The sequence below is a fragment of the Nesoenas mayeri genome, assembly GCF_963082525.1.
Source record: "Nesoenas mayeri genome assembly, chromosome: 2".
NCBI lineage: Eukaryota > Metazoa > Chordata > Aves > Columbiformes > Columbidae > Nesoenas > Nesoenas mayeri.
The window spans coordinates 18212025-18230533 of NC_137543.1; the positions used below are offsets into that span (position 1 = coordinate 18212025).

General features: G+C 36.3%; 1 protein-coding gene across 3 annotated transcripts in view; it reads left to right on the forward strand.

Moving 5' to 3' along the window:
• Nucleotides 1-18509, forward strand: part of CSMD3 (CUB and Sushi multiple domains 3) — a gene marked incomplete at its 5' end in the record, with an annotated part of 620447 nt that overhangs the window by 261031 nt on the left and 340907 nt on the right. For all 3 annotated transcript variants that reach the window (XM_080338547.1, XM_080338548.1, XM_080338549.1), the window contains 2 exons: nt 5836-5960; nt 15115-15236. In XM_080338547.1, coding sequence (XP_080194673.1) covers nt 5836-5960; nt 15115-15236 — 247 coding nt within the window. The remainder of the gene's footprint in view (nt 1-5835; nt 5961-15114; nt 15237-18509) is intronic.

The following is an 18509-nucleotide window of genomic DNA, read 5'->3' on the forward strand; positions in this document are numbered from 1 at the left end:
TAGTTTACAGGGGAATAGTACATTTCCTTTGTCAGAAGTTAATTAGTTTCTTTGTTAGACGGAAGCCTCTGACAGCACATGCTTTGTGGGAAAATGTGACACCTTAAGAGCTGTTTAAGCAGAGCTACTAATGATATCCAGAGTACTGGGAAATCCTCTGCAACTGAAATTTAGTCATGACTTCAGTTAGCTCAGCACATGGTAGGGATTTTTCTTGCTGAGAAGTTTTGAAGATTTAGGTATTGTAACATTATATTTTGGAATCCTAACATGTTGCAGCAATATTTCCAAATATTGTATCAACTGATCTACCACAATGTTCCTATGCATACTCTTAACTTGGGAGACATGCTGTGGCTTAGCTCAGCTCTCCTACTGTGTCTCAAATAGACTACAATAGATTCTATCTGTGGTTTGCACATAAATCATTATGGATCAGTGCTGTGCAGAAAGTTGCTATATTAAGAAAATTAGATTCACTGGGCATAGTCCTGAAAACTTAAAAGTGATTTTAGCTTATTTTACTCCAGGTGGAGAAAATAGTATGTGCTCAAATACTGATTAGTTATTTACACTAGCATTAAAATGTATCATAATATTTAATTAATTCTTTGATAGAGACAGACTTTAGGAGCCAATGGAGTTAACGTTAGGTATTTCTGTTTTGGTTTTGTTTGTTTGGTATTTTGTTTTGTCTTTTCCTATGGCAAAAAAATTATGTACTGTCTCAAACTTGTTCAGTTGCAGGTCTGGGTAGAATAGGTTAATGTGGTAGAAGGGCACACATCTTGGAGAATGCTGTTTTCTGTGCATTAATGACAGGATAGAAATGCAATGTGTGAATTCATATGTATTCTCTGCATATCAGTGCAAAAATCAAAAAAGCATTTTCTTCTTCTAGCCTGTCTCACATATCCATCACAAAATTTACAGGAGAAATGTAAGTTCAAAATGAAGAATAATATAAGAATAATATAATCTATTGTTACAGTTGAGCCTGATTTTTTGATTCCTTGTATAAATGAGTCTTGTTCAACAATAATTTGCATATGTAAAATAATGGAGGAAAATAATCTAAAATGAGTTATTTTGTTGCACATATGCCAACTGTTGAAATATTACTATTCAATATGAATTTCATATGAAGCTCAAAATTTTAAACCTGCTCTTTGCATCCTTTAGAGATTCTATAGCTTCATTTTAGGCTTCTTCTTACTGCTTTTAATTTGTGTTTTCTGAAGAGGGATCCCAAATTCAGGGCAGATGATGGAGAGTTCAAAAATACATAGAAGGTTAAAGTGTTTTCTCAAATTTTTATACACATTTAATATTTACTCATACTATTTTCCTAATGAAAATACATCAGAAGTTTATCTGTTTGTTTGGTTTGCTGAATATGCAAACCTGATGGCAATCATATTTTGTCCTGTTAGAAATAGAAATAGTCAGTTACTGAGAGTCACATGACAAACATAGGTTTTTGAAGCTATGAACACCTTTAGCACAGCATGTTGTAGATGTGAAAGCGTTATATGAGTAAAAAGTAAATTGATCAGCTTGAACAAGTCATAGAAATATTGATTGGAAGGGTCCTTGAGAGGGCATCAACTCCAATCTCCTGCCTAAAGCAGGACTAATACCAACACTAAATAACATCAGTTTTGTCTTTGTTTAGCTAATCCTGAAAATTCTCAAGATTAGAGATTTCACAACAGTCTGAGTTTGCTGTTCCAGTTCAGCCTGGCCTTTCTTGGAAGAAGTTTATTGCAACTTAAAACCTAAATCTCCTGAACTGCCTCTTGTATATTATCTGTCACATTAAGAAAAGTTTGGCTTCATTATCTTTGTAAAAGTTCTTGAAGTAGTTATGGTCTGCTTTTAGATAGTAGGTTAGCTTCCTTTTTTTCAGACTAATTAAGCCTAGCTGACTCAAATTTTTACTTCAGGTCATGTGCTCTAGGCTTCTGACTAACCTCCAAAACCTCTACAGAGTTTTTATCAATATCTCTCTTGAAGTGGGAGACCAGACACTGGGCTTAATATTGCAGATATAGCCTCACCTGCTGAGTGATAATTTCACTTATTCTGCTGTAGTTGAATAAATAATTTGTTTTATTCAGGATGAGAACACATGACTGACCAACAGTCCGTAACATTGTACTTCTACTTGTTGAGTTTCATGATTTTTTTTTTGGCCTGGTGCTCAAGCTTATCAAGTGTCTGGATTGCAGCTCTTCTATTCAATGTGTCAGCTACTTCTCCAAGTTTAGTATGATCCATAAATTTGCTAGGAGTCCATTATGTCTCACTATCAAGGTTGAGAATGAAAATATTAAGCAACATGAGACCCCATATCAACTTCCTAATGTTCTTGCTTGTTACTGGCCACCAGCTGAATATAAAGTTGGTGATTACCACCCTTTGACACAACTGCCAGGCCAATTCAAAATTATATATCTTCAGTGTATATTTTGCTATCTTGCAAAAGACATCATGTCAGAAACCTTCCTAATGTTGAACTCGGTTACATCAAGTACTGTCGCATCTACCACTGTTCAATGTAGCCCATCATTTTGTCATAGAAGACTGTGAGGTTGATCATGTATGATCCACTTTTGGTAAATCTGAGTAAGTGCTCCTGACTTCCTATTTGCAGTTTCCTAGACAACATGTTCTTTCCAGAGACTGATGTGAGGTTCTCAGTTTCTCTTTGCCTTTCTTAAAAAAGTCATGTAATGTTAGCCTTTCTAAAGTCAGTAGGAACTTCTTGTCACCAAAATTTTTCACACAAGATACCAGCCTTGCACAGAATCAGACAGCTTTTTCAGCACCCTTTGGTGAAAGCAATCTGTTCCCTGCCTTTGAATATAGCCAACTTCTTTTAGTTGTTGCTCCTCAGTATTGACCGTCTCTCTTCTGCCCAAATCTTGCTGATACATTCAGATGTCTAGGAGCAGATATGCTATAGACATTGATGCAGAAAAGGCAGTGAGTACTTCTGCCTTTTCCATATTTCATTCCAGTACTACAAGGTTGCTTCACCCATTTATTAATGCACCCATATTGTATATGAATGTACTTTTGTGACTAATATACCTGCAGTAGCTTTTTTTTTCATACTAGTGTGACTTACCAGTCTTAGCTCTAGTTGTGAGCTGGCCCAGGGAGACAACTTTAGTCATTCAGGGACTACTAAATTAGTAGGTCCAATTCAGAAAGTTTCTTTACCATAAATGATTTAAATATGGTAACTATCAGAAGATGAACTATAGATGTTTTCTGTATTCTGAAGTTTTTCCTAAGTATTCACTTTTCTTCACTCTCAGTATTAGTGTACTGAACTAAGTGAACTCAGTCTGGCCTCTGGTTCCAACCAAAGGCAGAACTTTTTTACTGAATTAGTTCTGCTTCTGAAATTTGGAGATTTTCCAGCAGCCCTTTAGATTTTTCTTTTTTGGTGATGCATGTCTATATTGTATCTAACAATACACAGCTCCATGGCTATATCATGCTTCAGTTCTCTTGAGATTATAAAAAAAAAATTATTTACAAATAAGAATGTAATGTAGCACAGTGTCAAATGCTTTGCATAAGTCCAGGTAGATGACATTAGTTGCTCTTCCCTTATCCACTAATGCTATAACCACATCATAGAAAGGCACCAAGTTTGTCAGGCATGCTTTGCACTTAGTGAAGCCATCTTCACCATATTCACCTCATGTGCTATACCTGGAGAAGGAAGTGACATTTTACCCTTCTGTGCTCAGTTACCAAACTTTTTTTAGAGGAAGATGGATTTTGAACTGAATTCTCATATGTCATCAATAAAAGGTGTTGGAGAAAAAATATCATTAGCTGAAACAAGAAGGATTTTTCCTACTAGATAACTGTGAAAGGATTAATATTTTTCTATTTTTGAAAGTATGTATAGGTAAATAATGACAGGAAAACTTAAAAAAAAAATAAATAATATTGACTAGTCTTTTAAGTTCCTGAGAGACCCATTTTCTTAACATTTACTTGACAAGCTCATGACAGTCAATATGCAGGTCTTTATGGATGCCATTCTTAGACTGCAAGTCCAGAAGGATTATACAGATTTCCTGCAGGATTTTTTCTTCATTGTCCTTCTTTTGACATTTCATATAGGAAGTGCTTGTTTGATTTTTTTTATATTATTGTTTTTTTGAGTTGATCTGCCATAGGAACTGATGTCTGGCTCTTCCATTTTCTTTCTTAGACTCATGTTTTGCGACCTGCTTATCTAACTGCTTTTATTAGATCTCACTCACATGGCACACATTACAGATGTTGCACATTTTCCAATCTCACTGTGTTAATGAGTCCACTATGCTTACAGTCATATACTGTCAAATATCAGTTTAATGTTGAAACTGATTTGGACAAGTGAAGTGTGTAATATGAATGTTATTTATACTTTTGGAGATAATAAAAATAAATATCAGGCTTGTAAAGTCTTCATAATCAATTCAACCCTCTGGAATTTTTGCCAGTTACATTTTTGGCACAATCTGTTCATTTTTCTTTTTTTTTTAGTAAATGATGTACTTCCTGCTCTGTGTTTCCTCTTTAAATCAGTACATGGTTAGTTAAAGGAAATATTTTTCTCTGTAATTATGTGGTTTTTTATGTGCCTTTTTTTTAATAATTAAAGGGGTTCAGATTTTCTCAACATGACTTTCTACAGCAGATATATGAAAATCTACTCTTAAGAAAGTTATTTTTGCCTTCCCAATTGCTACCCCTTTAACCTTCCTAACCATGTAGTCCCTGGAGTAGCTGAGTATAATTTTTAACATTAATGATCATCGATTTTTAACATTAAGATCATCTTTCTGTTTCATAATTTTGAAGTTTTCCCTAACTCTGTGATCTGCCTTGTGGCTCTTTTTCCTCAGTCTCATATAGAAGGTTTTCAGCCTTGCCTTTCAAGGACCTTTACATTGTGTTTACTTCTTTATTCTTCTAGTTTTGCACTTTTATGTCTTCTTCTGTTTTTCATGAACTCTTCTTTATCTCATTCTTTCACAAATGTTATTATTTCTTATACAATTAGGAACTGGTTTTGGAATAGTTTCTAGAGCTGTTATCAGCTATCAAATCCTCCTTTTCCGCGATGTCTGTTCAGATGACTGTATCATCTTTCATGACCTCATTACTTATTATCTATGTTTCTGTAAAGCCCAGGTACTCTCCAAATTTCATCATCTCTTGTGCTGACAGCATTCCTTTTGAACCATCTAACATTTAGAACTCCCTTAAATTTAATTCTTGTTCTATTTAGTATCAATCAGTTATTTTCATCGTGGGTGTATTTGAATTGATTACCTAACAAAAGTTAATCTCTGCAATCTGTGCTCAGTCTTTTTAATTTTTTGTCTGCCTTTGTAAATTGAACTGTAACTGAAATTACTATTACAGCACTAAAATCCCCATGAAAGGAAAAAAAAAAGAAAAAAAAAAAGAAAAAAGAACAACTTATTTACAAGGCACTTGTTGCACAGTGTCCAGGTCTGTCAAACCTTACTATATTGAAGTCAGAAGTTAGGTCAGAAAATAGTCTCTTAACCTCGAGAAGACTTTTAAAAAGAGGCAAACCAGTTCTTGCCAAAGTGATCCCAGAGAAGGCTGAACACTGCACTGTTAGGCTAGTAGATAGGCTGTAGCGTTTTAGTACTAAGAGCAAAAAAATCATATTTCCTGAATTACATGTTTGTATTGTTGTTTAGAAACATCATACTTAAAATAACAGAAAAATAATTGATATCTATTAGTAAAAAATTGCTTCTTCTTTGTGTCATTGTTTGATTTTAGCTTGGGAGCAACAGTGCAGTTCTCCTGTGATGAAGATTATGTGTTACAAGGTTCAAAAAGTATCACCTGCCAGAGAATAGCTGAAGTCTTTGCTGCATGGAGTGATCATAGACCTGTGTGTAAAGGTAAAGAGGAATTCTTGTCCTTATAATGTTTTGTTCATTTCACATTTGTCTATTGTTTCATAACCAATCCTATTAAATGAATATTTTGTAGATACTTAAGTCTGTAATCTTGGTGTCCACACTTCCTTAGTGAAAAGGTCTCACCTATACTGTTTTATTTAATACGAACTTTGTAGTTCAGCATGCTTATTTCACTTGGGAACTTACCTTATGAAGTTTTCTTTATAATGAACTGATGAAAATCTATCACATGTTGAATGTTAAGACTCATCAAGTTGGATTTTAAAATTGAAGTGATACAATATAGAATAATTAGTACATGAAGCATCTTCATTATGTATTTTCTAAGCAGATGAGAAATACTTGAATTTAGGATTGATAAGGACTGGAAAAGAAAGTCTATACCTGGTTTTGACACTGACAAAATGGGTAAAGGACAAAAAATACAAAGAAATGTAAGAAAAGAAAAGTACAATCATTCTGCTGAATATATTTAATGTCCAAATACTATGACAAGAAATATGACAAATACTTGAATCAAATAATGAATGTATTAGTGTATATATATATATTAGTATACATAATGAAAATATTAGTTTGTACATATACATGTAAATGGGCACAACAGCAAAGCCTAATATTGAAGCTACAGTTTATCCACAAAAACCACTTGGGTATGGAAAACAGAAGGTACATTTATATTGTAAATCAAGGCTATGGATACTTATACTAGTGTCCAGAGAGAGATGTGAGATGTTTCTGGCCAGTGGAAGAAGGAAAAAAAGTCATAGAAGCATAGTATGTCCTGAATTGGAAGGGAGACATAAGGATCATTGAGTCCAACTCCTGTTACTGCATAGGTCAACCCCAAAATTCACACTATGTGTCTGAGGGCATTGTCCAGTCACTTCTTGGATACTGTTTGACTTGGGGCTGTAACTACCTCCCTGGGGAGCCTGTTCCAGTGCTCCATCACTGCCTGGGTGAAGAACTTCCTAATGTCCAATCTAAGCCTCCCCTGGCACATCTTCCTGCCATTCTCTAGGGCCCTATCATTAGTCACCAGAGACAAGAGATCGGTACTTGTCCCTCCTTCTCCCCTTGTGAAGAAGTTGTATACCATGATGAGGTCTCCCCTCAGTCTCCACTTTTCTGGGCAGAACAACCCAAGTGACTTTAGCTGCTCCTCATATGGCTTCCCCTCTAAACATTTCCCCAAATTTGTGACCCTCAAGACTGAGGGTGGAATGATAGTGTATGGTAGAAATCAACAAAAGCTGGAAAATTACATGGGTGATTATTTTTTTAGCTAATAAAATACCAGGAAAGTCTAAATGAGACTGAGGGTGAATAAGCATGAAGTGCTAAATGTAGGCTGGAAATCTGAGATGAAGAAAAACATAACTGGTGTTGCAGCTGCAGAAATAGGTTTACAATGGTTCATGGCAGTATACATTTCAACAATAACCTATCACATAAACAAGTAAAAAGTTTAGTTGTATAGATATAAATATACATACTATTAACCTTTTATATCCTACTACGGTTTATTGTATGTACTATATGTATGTATAATTATTAAAAATTGATAAAGAGGTACACATACACACAGACACGCATGTATAGCAGAATTAATCATGTTATTCACATAAATGAAATCTTTTTTTAGGGTAAAACTAGTAAGGCTTTATCTACTAGAGTTTTCAGCTTACTCACATATCCTAAATCAGATACCTATGACAAGATGGTAGTCTTCTAATGTTCTAATTTAACCATCTGGGTGTGGCATACTTGTATAAGGTTGTTTACATATATTATTAAGCAGTATTATATAATCTGTTAGTCTTGTCTGTGGATTCCTCTCTGGAAGAGGTTTTAGACACAGCTGATTAAATCAAGGAGCTCATCTCTCATCTTAGGTGCCTAAGGCTATGCAATGTGACCACCTCTGATTTTCCTTGCTATGGAAATGAAGTTTCAAGAAATTAGTAGACCAGTGAAAATAAGACAGAAGAAAATATTTAAAAGTATCAAAATTCTCTAAAATATAACTTAATATAAACAAGTGGAAAGAACTGGGCTTCTTTGATCTAGAGAAATAAGAATCCAGAGAAAGAGGGAAAACATAAAATATAATGGGCTACAATTGTGCAAAGGAAGGTTTATGATTGGACACTAGCAAAACTTTCTAAAGTAAAGAATATTTAGGTATGTGAGTAGCTTTAAAGAACATGTGAGATTTACATATATCCAGGAGAGTTTAAGCACATGTAATCTTACCTTCAGCTGGGACAATGGACTACATATCTTTTCAAGGTTCTTCCAAACCCTATTTGCTGTGTTTTATAAATAAAAGAATATTTAGATTTCAAAGACATATCATTATGAGGCTCTCATGTAAGTCTGGCTGCATGACAGGATGTATTTATTCCTTGTATGATAACAATGATAAAATGACATAAAGATTCTTAGCTTTCATAACCCACATAATATTAACTGTACTGCAAATCTCACTGTCCTCTGTGTATTATGTGTTTCATAATACAATTTAGCAATCCACCATTGAAAAGGCACTTAGAAAAGGAAAGCATACTGCAATTAGCATTTCATTTATCAATATCAATATTAAGAAAGTTATTAGGAATTGATACAATGCCATATAGTGAAAAGCCAGACAGATGGTATAGATACTATAGTTTGTCAAATATGTAACGCTTTAGAGTGTCATTAGTTGCATTAAAATTAATGATTTAAGTAACTTTGGTGTGCTGTAATTTTGATTACTTTGTTTAACAAGATGTTTCAATTAGACTCTTAGATATAAGAAAGCTGGAATATTAACATTTCTTTTAGACTAATAATTATGTCTTCTCTAAGTTTCATGCACAGAACATGCAATAAACATTTTTGAAATAATTTTGCATAAGTAACATCAATATCACATGTAACATGAAGAAAGTATCTGCAAAAATATGTGTGCATCTGCTTACTGAACTGCATGTATGTGTACAAATCATTTGGGCAAACAAATTTGGCAATCATATATAAATGTTATTTTATTTAAGAAATTAATATTTTCTTGAGCTGATGCACCTTTGTGGATAACAAAGGTACAGGTGATTTATTAGATACTTCACCTGTTCTTAAAAATGTCATTTGAACTGTTGCTTTTTATCATGTGGTGTTTCCTATTTGTCGAGTATAGCTTGCAATAATCTTCATTCATTATATAAATTATATTGTACACACACCAAAAATTCCACAGTAGTGATACACTTTTCAAAAATGGCATGTGAATTTCAATAATTAGTTACATCCATATACTGCAACTGGGCAGAGTTCTAAACAGGAACTTTCCTATTCTTTATGTGCATTTGATTTGACATCATAAATCCTTAGGATTTGTTTTCATAGGGCATGTGAGTGACTGAGTATAACTGCCTGACAAAATAGAAAGATTAACTCTCATTAGGACTTATCATACAACACCAGCCGGAACTTGCATAAGATCGTATTCATAAAAGTGAATCTGGAATGAGTCTGAAGAATTTCTACAGGAGATATATATTAGGAATTTGAGAAGGAAAACTGATACAACACTTCCAAAATATAAGCAAATGTTGTAGATTATTAACATCTTCTAGACCTGAAGACTAGTTTCTAGGAATATGTTACTTTGAAGGCTTGGCTGATTTATGAACCTTTTGACTTCTAGAAGATACTATGAGAAAATTGTAAAGCTACGTCAGATAACCTGACAATTTAATTGCAGTTATATTATCTTGTAGTTTACCAACAATCATCCTTCTTTTTTCATATTTTTAAATTATTATTATTTTAAAAATATGTTTTATACTTTATTTCTCCCATCACCATGGCAAAATTTCAGTTACTCAGGTAGATGGAACTGGTGAACTAATATGGCAGAAAATCAAGGCATTTACCCCACTGTGATTTACAGATAAGGTATATTGAAAATAAGTTGGAATTTGAAGCTATGAGGAAAGTATGGCTTTATGTTGTAGGTAAGGAGAGAAAATAACATAAACAGCAGCTGAAATTTAACTGGTCACATTCTGCGTTTTTTTGAAATTTTGGAGTGTATTCATCCTCTCAGACAGTTGCTTATTTTTAGCTGGACTTTTTCAAGATCAATGCATCATGCAAGACTAAAATTCTCTTGGTAATTTTTAATTTTTGTCCAATTTAACTCGCATCTTGTAGCATACTATTGTTGCAGGACAGCAGAACAAACAATACCTCCTTATCCTTCCTGAGAAAGAAAAGAAGTTCAAAAAATGACACGAGAATCTTTGCCCAGCCATTTAGTGCATATTGAGTTACAGTTGAAGTCTGCTATTTGAAAGATCAAAATTTCTGGCAGATGTTAATTATTTCATATCCAAATAAATGCTTCAGTACATGTGGCTGTACTAACATGGCTGCTTACATGGATTTCTCTGTGACTTCATTCAAGAGAGGTAGTTTAAACACTTCAGGATTGAGACCTTGGTTATTTTTCTGCCAAGGGATTCATTGTTCCCCTACAGGGATTATTACAAAGCCAATTTATTTAAGCAGAGGCAATTATGAAATTATTTGCCAGTTGATAAATCTCTTTCTCTCCTTTATGTTTCAGGAAATGAAACATATAGACCTATTCACAGTTGGTCGATTAGTCTTTTTATTTTCATGCCCACTGTTCCTGTTTTCTGCTTGTTTGTTTCTCAGACCTTGTGAAACATTCATGAATGCTACCTTTTATAAGTCTGCTGGCAAGTTAGCAACAAATTCTGCAAAAAGTAGAGTATTTTGTAAAAGCTCACCTAATTTGTACTTTGTTCTACAGTTGTCTCTGCTGAATTGCATCTTATTTTAATGTAATTTCTCCAGTTTCCAATTTGTGACTCGAATTATGTTTACTAATATATTCACAATTCTTCCCAGCTCTTTGTTAAATGCAGATTTAATAATTATGTCCAAGGTGTTAATGAAAATGCTCAATGAACCTGACCCAAGACAAGTCTCTGTGAAACCCCATTCAGTTATTGTTTCCTTTTGACTCTAGGTCAATCAAACCCAGTTCCTTCAATGTTTTTTTTTGTCTGTTTTCTTGGCTGTCTTTCACTGCACCCTTTCCAATGTCTCTTAACCTGGAGGAACCACAAAAGCACAGTATTCTGTATGTGGCCTAACAAGCACCAAGTAGGGCTAAATAATCATGACCCTTCTGCTGGCTCTGTTCTTACTGATACAGCCCAAGAAAGTTTATTTGCTTGGCTGCCAAGGAACGTTGCTGGGTTTTGTTCAGCTTCCAGTCCACCAAGGCTCCCAAGTGCCTTTCAGCAGAACTGATCCTCAGACAGTCAGCCCTCAACTGCATGGCTTCTGGGGCTTATTTTATCCCTTGTATAGGACTTTACACTTATCCTTTCTTAAACTCATGTAATTCTTGATGTCCCTGTCTTCCACTCCACTGAGGTCTCTCTCTATAGCTGTTCTTTCTTCCAGTGCAGCCACCTCTCCTCCCACCGCAAACTTGGTGAGTGTGCATTCAATCCCATAATTCAAATAAATTTAAAGATATTGAATACTATCAGAACAATAACTTACGCATGAAGAACTCTACTCATAACAGTCTGCCAGTTTGATTTTGAGCCTTTAACCAGCATCCTTTGAACACAGCAGTACAGCTAGTTTTCCAAACATCTTGTGGTCTAACTATCCCAAACATGGTTGATGAGTTTGTGAAGAAGGTTTTGAAGGACGCTGTTAGATATTTTCCTGAAATCAAGGTAAACTATGTCTATAGCTCTCCCCTTGTTCACTGAGCACATTTTTTTCATCATAGGAGGCATCCTGGTTGGTCCAGTTGAACTGCACTTCTGAAGTCTAGTCTTCATTCTGCTACTTGTCTTTCTCATGCCCTTTAGAGTCTTAAACTCTATGATGCTACGTCATTGCAATAAAGGCCAAAACTAAGGGTCATGACTCCAAATTAGTCTTTCTTATTTTTGAACACTAGGTCTAAAAAGGCAGCATTCCTCTTTGGCATATTTTGCCACTGTGTTAGGAAGTTGTCCAAAGTTCACTACAGATATCTCTCAGATTGCTTTTGCACTAGTGTTGCTTTCCTAGCAAATATCAGTGTTGTTGAAGTCCCCTAGAACTTGGGCCTGCAGACCCAGGACTTCTGTGAGTTATTTGGGGAAGGTTTGGTCCTGATCAGGTGGTCTGTAGCAGACATCTCCTCTGATGGAGATCTCACTGATTTTGAAACAAAGCCTCTATAGAGAACTGTCCTCTTGTTGTTGATAAACTCCACATGCTCAAACCTTTCTTTTACACAGAGGCCAAACAGTCCTTTTCTACCCTTTCTGTCTTTCCTGAATAGCTTGTAACCATCCACTGTAGTACTCCCGGTCATGAGAGCTATCATACTGCATTTCTGTAATTCCAATGAGATCATTACTCTTAGATCATTACTCGTCATTACATAGACTAACCATGGTGTTTTGGTCTTGCTTGTTCCTCGCACAATTTGCATTGGCATACTGCAAAGTAGCTCAGGCAAGGACCATGTGTCTGAGCTATCAAATACAGCAACTACTGAGTGGAGTGAGGACTAACAGGGCTTACTATAACTCTTTGTCACACTTTCTGCCAGGTAGCTTTCGAGACATTCTTCCCCAAGCCTGTAGCGCTGCCTGGGTTTGTTGTGAGGACCTGGCACTTGGCCTTATTAATCTTCATACAATTGTCCTAAGCCCACTGATCCAGCTGGTTCAGATTCCTCTGTATAACCTTTCTACCCTCCAGCAGATCAACACTCCCACCCAGTTTGGTGTCATCTGTGATCTTACTGAGGGTACATTCAGTCCCTTCATCTAGATCATTGATAAAGATATTGAACAGAACTGAGTCCAGCGCAGAGACCAGCACGGAGCCACAAAGATGAGTAAGGGAGTGGAACATCTCCCTTATGAGGAAAGGCTGAGGGACCTGGGTCTCTTTAGCTTGGAGAAGAGGAGACTGAGGGGTGACCTTATTAATGTTTACAAATATATAAAGGTTGAGTGTCATGAGGATGGAGCCAAGCTCTTCTCGGTGACAACCAATGATAGGACAAGGGGTAATGGGTTCAAACTGGAACACAAGAGGTTCCACTTAAATTTGAGAAGAGGCTTCTTCTCAGTAAGGGTAACAGAACACTGGAGCAGGCTGTCCAGGTGGGTTGTGGAGTCTCCTACTCTGGAGACATTTAAGACCCGCCTGGACACCTTTCTGTGTAACCTCATCTGGATGTTTCTGCTCCGGCAGGGGGATTGGACTAGATGATCTTTCGAGGTCCCTTCCAATCCCTAACATTCTGTGATTCTGTGTGGCCCCAACACTGAGCCCTGGGGAACACCACTCATGACTGGCCGCCAACTGGATTTGACTGAGTTCACAACTCTTCGGGCCTCACCATCAAGGCAGTTCTTTATCCATTGAAGAGTACATCTATGCAGGCCATGAGCTGCCAGCTTCTTCAGGAGAATGCTGTGGGAGATGGTGTCAAAGGCCTTACTGAAGTCTAAGTACACAACATCCACAGCCTTTCCCTCATTTACTAAGCAAGTCACCTTGTCGTAGAAGGACAACGTTGGTCAAGCAGGACCTGGTTTTCATGTATTCATGCTGACTGGGCCTGATCACTCAGTTGTCTTGTATGTGCCGTGTGATGGCACTCAGGATGATCTGCTCCATGATCTTCTCCGTCAACGAGGTTAGACTGACAGACCTATAACTCCCTGAATCCTCCCTGTAGCACTTCTTGTAGATGGGTGTCACGTTTGCCAACTTCCAGTCAACTGTGACCTCCTCAGTTAGCCAAGATTGGTGCTAGATAATTGCTTAGTGATCACCTCCGCCAGCTCCCTCAGCACCCTTGGTTGTATCCCACCTGGCCCCATAGACTTGTGAGCGTATAAGTGGTGTAGCAGATCGCTAACCATTTCATCTTGGTTTATTGCTGCTTCATTCTGCTCCCCATCCCTGTCTTCTGGCTCAGGGGGCTTGGTAGCTGGAGCACAACTCCTCTGACTACCAAAGACTGAGGCAAGGAAGGCATTTAGTATCTCATCTTTCCCTCCTCTTGTGTCAATATGTTTCGCTCCACCAGATAATTTCACGTATCTTAGTGTGATTATTTTTTTTTTTAAATTCAGTTAAGCAAGATTGTCTGTCAGAATACAGAGAAAGTAATATTTTTTTAGCTTCTGCAGTTTATTTTTAGTGTCATAATAATCACTGGAAAAACAGGGTAAGCTTATGTTTAGCTGAAGTTGCATGTCAGGTCTACAACCTCATACATAAAAAGATAAGCAACAGTGCATTCAGCAACGATCTGAATATCAAGAAACCATCAATAAAACTTTTATTGACTTCAACAATGAATTTATTGCCTTAAAAATGTCATTCTCAAGCAGAAAGCACACAGTTTATGTCCTTTGTGTTATTTGTGATGTGAGATGCAACCTACAGTAAATAAGGATATCAGTTTGTTTTATTTAAGATATTCTACCGTAAATAACCACACAGACTTTGATTTGTAAATAAATGCCTTTTGTAGTCTTTAAAAATACATAACACTACTTTGTGTAAGTCTAACTTCTACAAGATTCCTTTAAAGTTTTCAGTGGTTCAGCCATTGGTAAAATGGATTGGACAGTAGTCACAACAAAAAAAAAAATGCTGACACACCATATACCAATACATATACACAAAAAGTGCGCAGTGATAAAAGTGATCTTTGTATTCCACTATATAACTCTCGTCTTTCAAGACATTAGTGAAAGTAATGACATAAATTACTTCTTAAAGTTTACTTTTAAAAATAAATTGAGCAGTTTCTCTTACTGTAGTTACCTTTTTTACTCCAAATATACTACTTTTTAAAAAAATATTATAATCTTGGACAAAAAAGAAAGTCTATTTTACTTTGTCAGAATAGCTAAACATAAATATTCTATGATCTTGTATGAGGTGGTTCTATTTTTGTACAATGGCATTTTAATCCTTCACATCTTGATTAATATAAATTAGAGATTGGTTTATGAACCTGATACAAGTATTTTGTATGTGAATTAAACGGTGAAATTTCATTTTGCAGTCAAGACTTGTGGATCAAATCTTCAGGGACCTGGAGGTACTTTCACATCACCCAATTTTCCATTCCAGTACGACAGCAATGCTCAATGTGTGTGGGTCATCACAGCTATCAATACTAATAAGGTAAGTTTGAAATTCTGGATTTTATTGGGGGAAAAAAAAAAAGAAAAAAGAAAAAAAAAGTAGGCTATGATATTTTTTATGATATTTTTCACTAACATGATTTGCCTCTACAGTCCAGCTGCTGTACTTGGTGCATTGCAGCCATTTCTAAGAAATGGCTTATATTAGATGAGTATGGACAGATGTTAGAACCTGTTGTTTCCACTAAGAGTGTTTTGCTTTTTATATGCCAAGTAGATGGCATCATGTTTTCATGTGATTCTCTAAATAAATTCCCAGAAGCAAGTAACCAATGATATGAAGTAATGTCATGGGTCCACTAATTTTGTGTTATAATCAGTAGAGCTGTTTTATGTATAATACTGTTTATAACATGTTTGACCTTAGACTATGTGAGAAATCACTGAAGTTCAGTAATTCACTTTCATCTCGTGAAGGACTGTTCTAAAGTTTTGTAATCTATTTCATTGTCTGAACCACTGTATTACAATCACTTATGCTTTATACCTACACTTTAAACCAAAAGTACTAGGAGTTCTGATAATGTCAGATGAGTCAAAGTAAAGCAATAAAGCTAAGTTATGACACCAGTTGTCTTTAAATTCAAGACCCAGACACCTGGCAGCAACAACTGTATTCTATTTCCAGGTGTATCATTTTATCTGAACCAAGAATTATGAACTTGTTTAGATGTAATAAAATAAAAATTAGCTGGACAGCTCAGAAATATTTTATAAAGTACTACCAACATCTGTCATTGCTGCTAGAGGGGTGTAGTTTACCTGCTAATTTCTGTCTTACATTGCCATCTGCATCACACTCCATTAATTGATCAGAGGGGCCTACCCCTTTGCACCTGAGTATATTAATCACAAAGCCAGAGGACTCGGTCAAAACCTGATTACATTTCAGAAACAGTTTAGCTACTTTGGTTCATTTCTTTCTCTAATCTTCTATGTGGAAGCCATCCTTATGTTCCACTTTGGAAGAAGAAAAAAAAAAGGATATTTATTCAAGTGATTAGAATATTCATAATGAAGGTAGGTGTGTTTAGGAAGGGAGACCACAAAAAATGTGGTAAGAGTCCTTGAAAAATTACACAATCTCTCTCCCTCAGATGGGCACAAAGTTTAAAAGACCAATTTCTCTGGCCCAAAAAAGCTTCATATATTTATTTCTTTAATCAAAAACTTTTAGTAGACAAGACGAAATCTGTGCACATCTAGAATTTCAGAGAGAAAGTTCGGTCAAATGTGGCAGTGGGTAGAATTTAATATCATATTGTTTGAGGAAATTAAATGCAGCTCTTATACTTTGAACAAGTGCTTTAAATGACTTGAAAAACACCATTGAGCTATTGTATAGAATGAATTTAATACTTCTTAAGGTATATTTTTCATAAAATGGTTTCTTTTCTTAAATGCAGCAATGGTATGTCTACATAACAAAAAAGCCAAATAAGATTTGATACATTCTACAAATGGTAGAAGCAAAACTTTAAGCTCATAGACTGGTACATAGCTACTGACAAGTCACAGGTGACTGAGGGGTTAAGATATTAATGACTTCAAGAGTGTTAAGGCTTACACTTAGATGTGGTGGATGCACTCAAGCCTCCCTCCTCCCCAGTATTAATGTTTTAATGTTGCCTTCCTCCCCACCAGTTCACAACATGGTGATGCAGTGTTATCTTCAAAACCTCAGAATTTTATTTTGACCCAAAGTATTTTTACTGAAGCATTCAAAACCATTATTTCTTAGCATTATTTTCCTTACAAATTTCCAGTTTTTGCTCTTAAGGAACTTTAAATTTAAAGCTGAGTGAAAAATTAAGAAAACAACAAATTCATTTTCTCTTGTCAGTGTGGTTCACAGAGTTACAGAATGATTGAGGTTGGGGTGGACCTCTGGAGATCACCTAGTTGAACGCCCCTCTCAAGCAGAGCCTCCTATAGGCAATTGCCCAGATGGTCTTTGAACATGTCCAAGGATGATGACTCCATAATCGCCCTGGTTAACCAGTACTAGTGCTGGTCACCCTCACAGTGGAAGACTGTTTCCTGATGTTCAGAAAAAATCTCTCTTGTTTCAGTTTGTGCCCATTGCCTCAGGTCCTCTCACTGAGTATCACTGGAAAAAGTTTGATTCCATCTTCTTTACATCCAGCCTTCAGGTGTTTGTACGCTTTAAGGTCTGCCTGAGCCTTCACTTTTCTAGGCTAAACAAGACCAGCTCTCTCAACCTTTCCTTATATGAGAGATGCTACAGTCCCTTAATCATCTTTGTGTCCCTTCACTGGATTCTTTCCAGTAGCTGCATGTCTCTCTTGTACTGGAGACATGCAGTTAGGCTAGTTCTCCTTTCTCTCAAGTCACTTAGAAGATCAAGCTATTCCATGTGTATAAATTCCAGTTCTAATAAAAACAAAATAAACACCTTCTGTAGACAGAGGTCATGCCTACAGTAGTTCAAATAAAGGCTTTGTAAAAAGTTATTTTATATTTTTTTTTTTCTGAAACTGTAAATACTACAAAGTAGCATGTTAGCATAACATCAAAATTGTTTCAGTTCCTGATTGATAAAATATATATAAGCATACACCCAATTTTAATATTTGGTAATGGAGCATAATTCATAAGCTGAACCTCTGCTGATTCAGTAAAATATTTCAGTGCACGCATGATTCAGTTTGTTTTGATTAGTACTTATGTATTGCATTTATATCGTGAGGTTTGGACAACAGGAGGCTTCAGGAGTGACTTCTGTGAGAAGTGATCAAAAGCTGCCACCACGTTGGACAGAGCCAGTTCTATCTGGCTCCAAAATGAATCCACTACAGGGCACAGCTGAGCAAATTGGGCAAGCCAGTGGCACCTCTGTAATAACACAATTAAGGGTAAAAAATGCTGCACAACAGTAGCTGATGGGGAGGAGTGAGAAAATGTGAGAGAAACAAACCCAGAGACACCAAGGTCAGTGAAAAAGTTGTGGGAGGAGGTACTCCAGGCACTGGAGATGATATTCCCCCACAGCCTGTGGAGAAGACTGTGGTGATACAGTTTGTCTCCCTGCAGCCCATGGAGGTCCACAGTGGATCATATATCCACCCTGCAGCCCATGGATGGCCCACTGTCAGAGCAGATGGATGTGCCCTGAAGGAGGCTTTGACCCCATGAAGAGCCCATGCAGGAGCAGGTTTCTGGCAGGAATTGTGGCTCATGGACAGGAGTCCACACTAGAGCAGATTTGTTGGCAAGATCTGTGAATTCATGT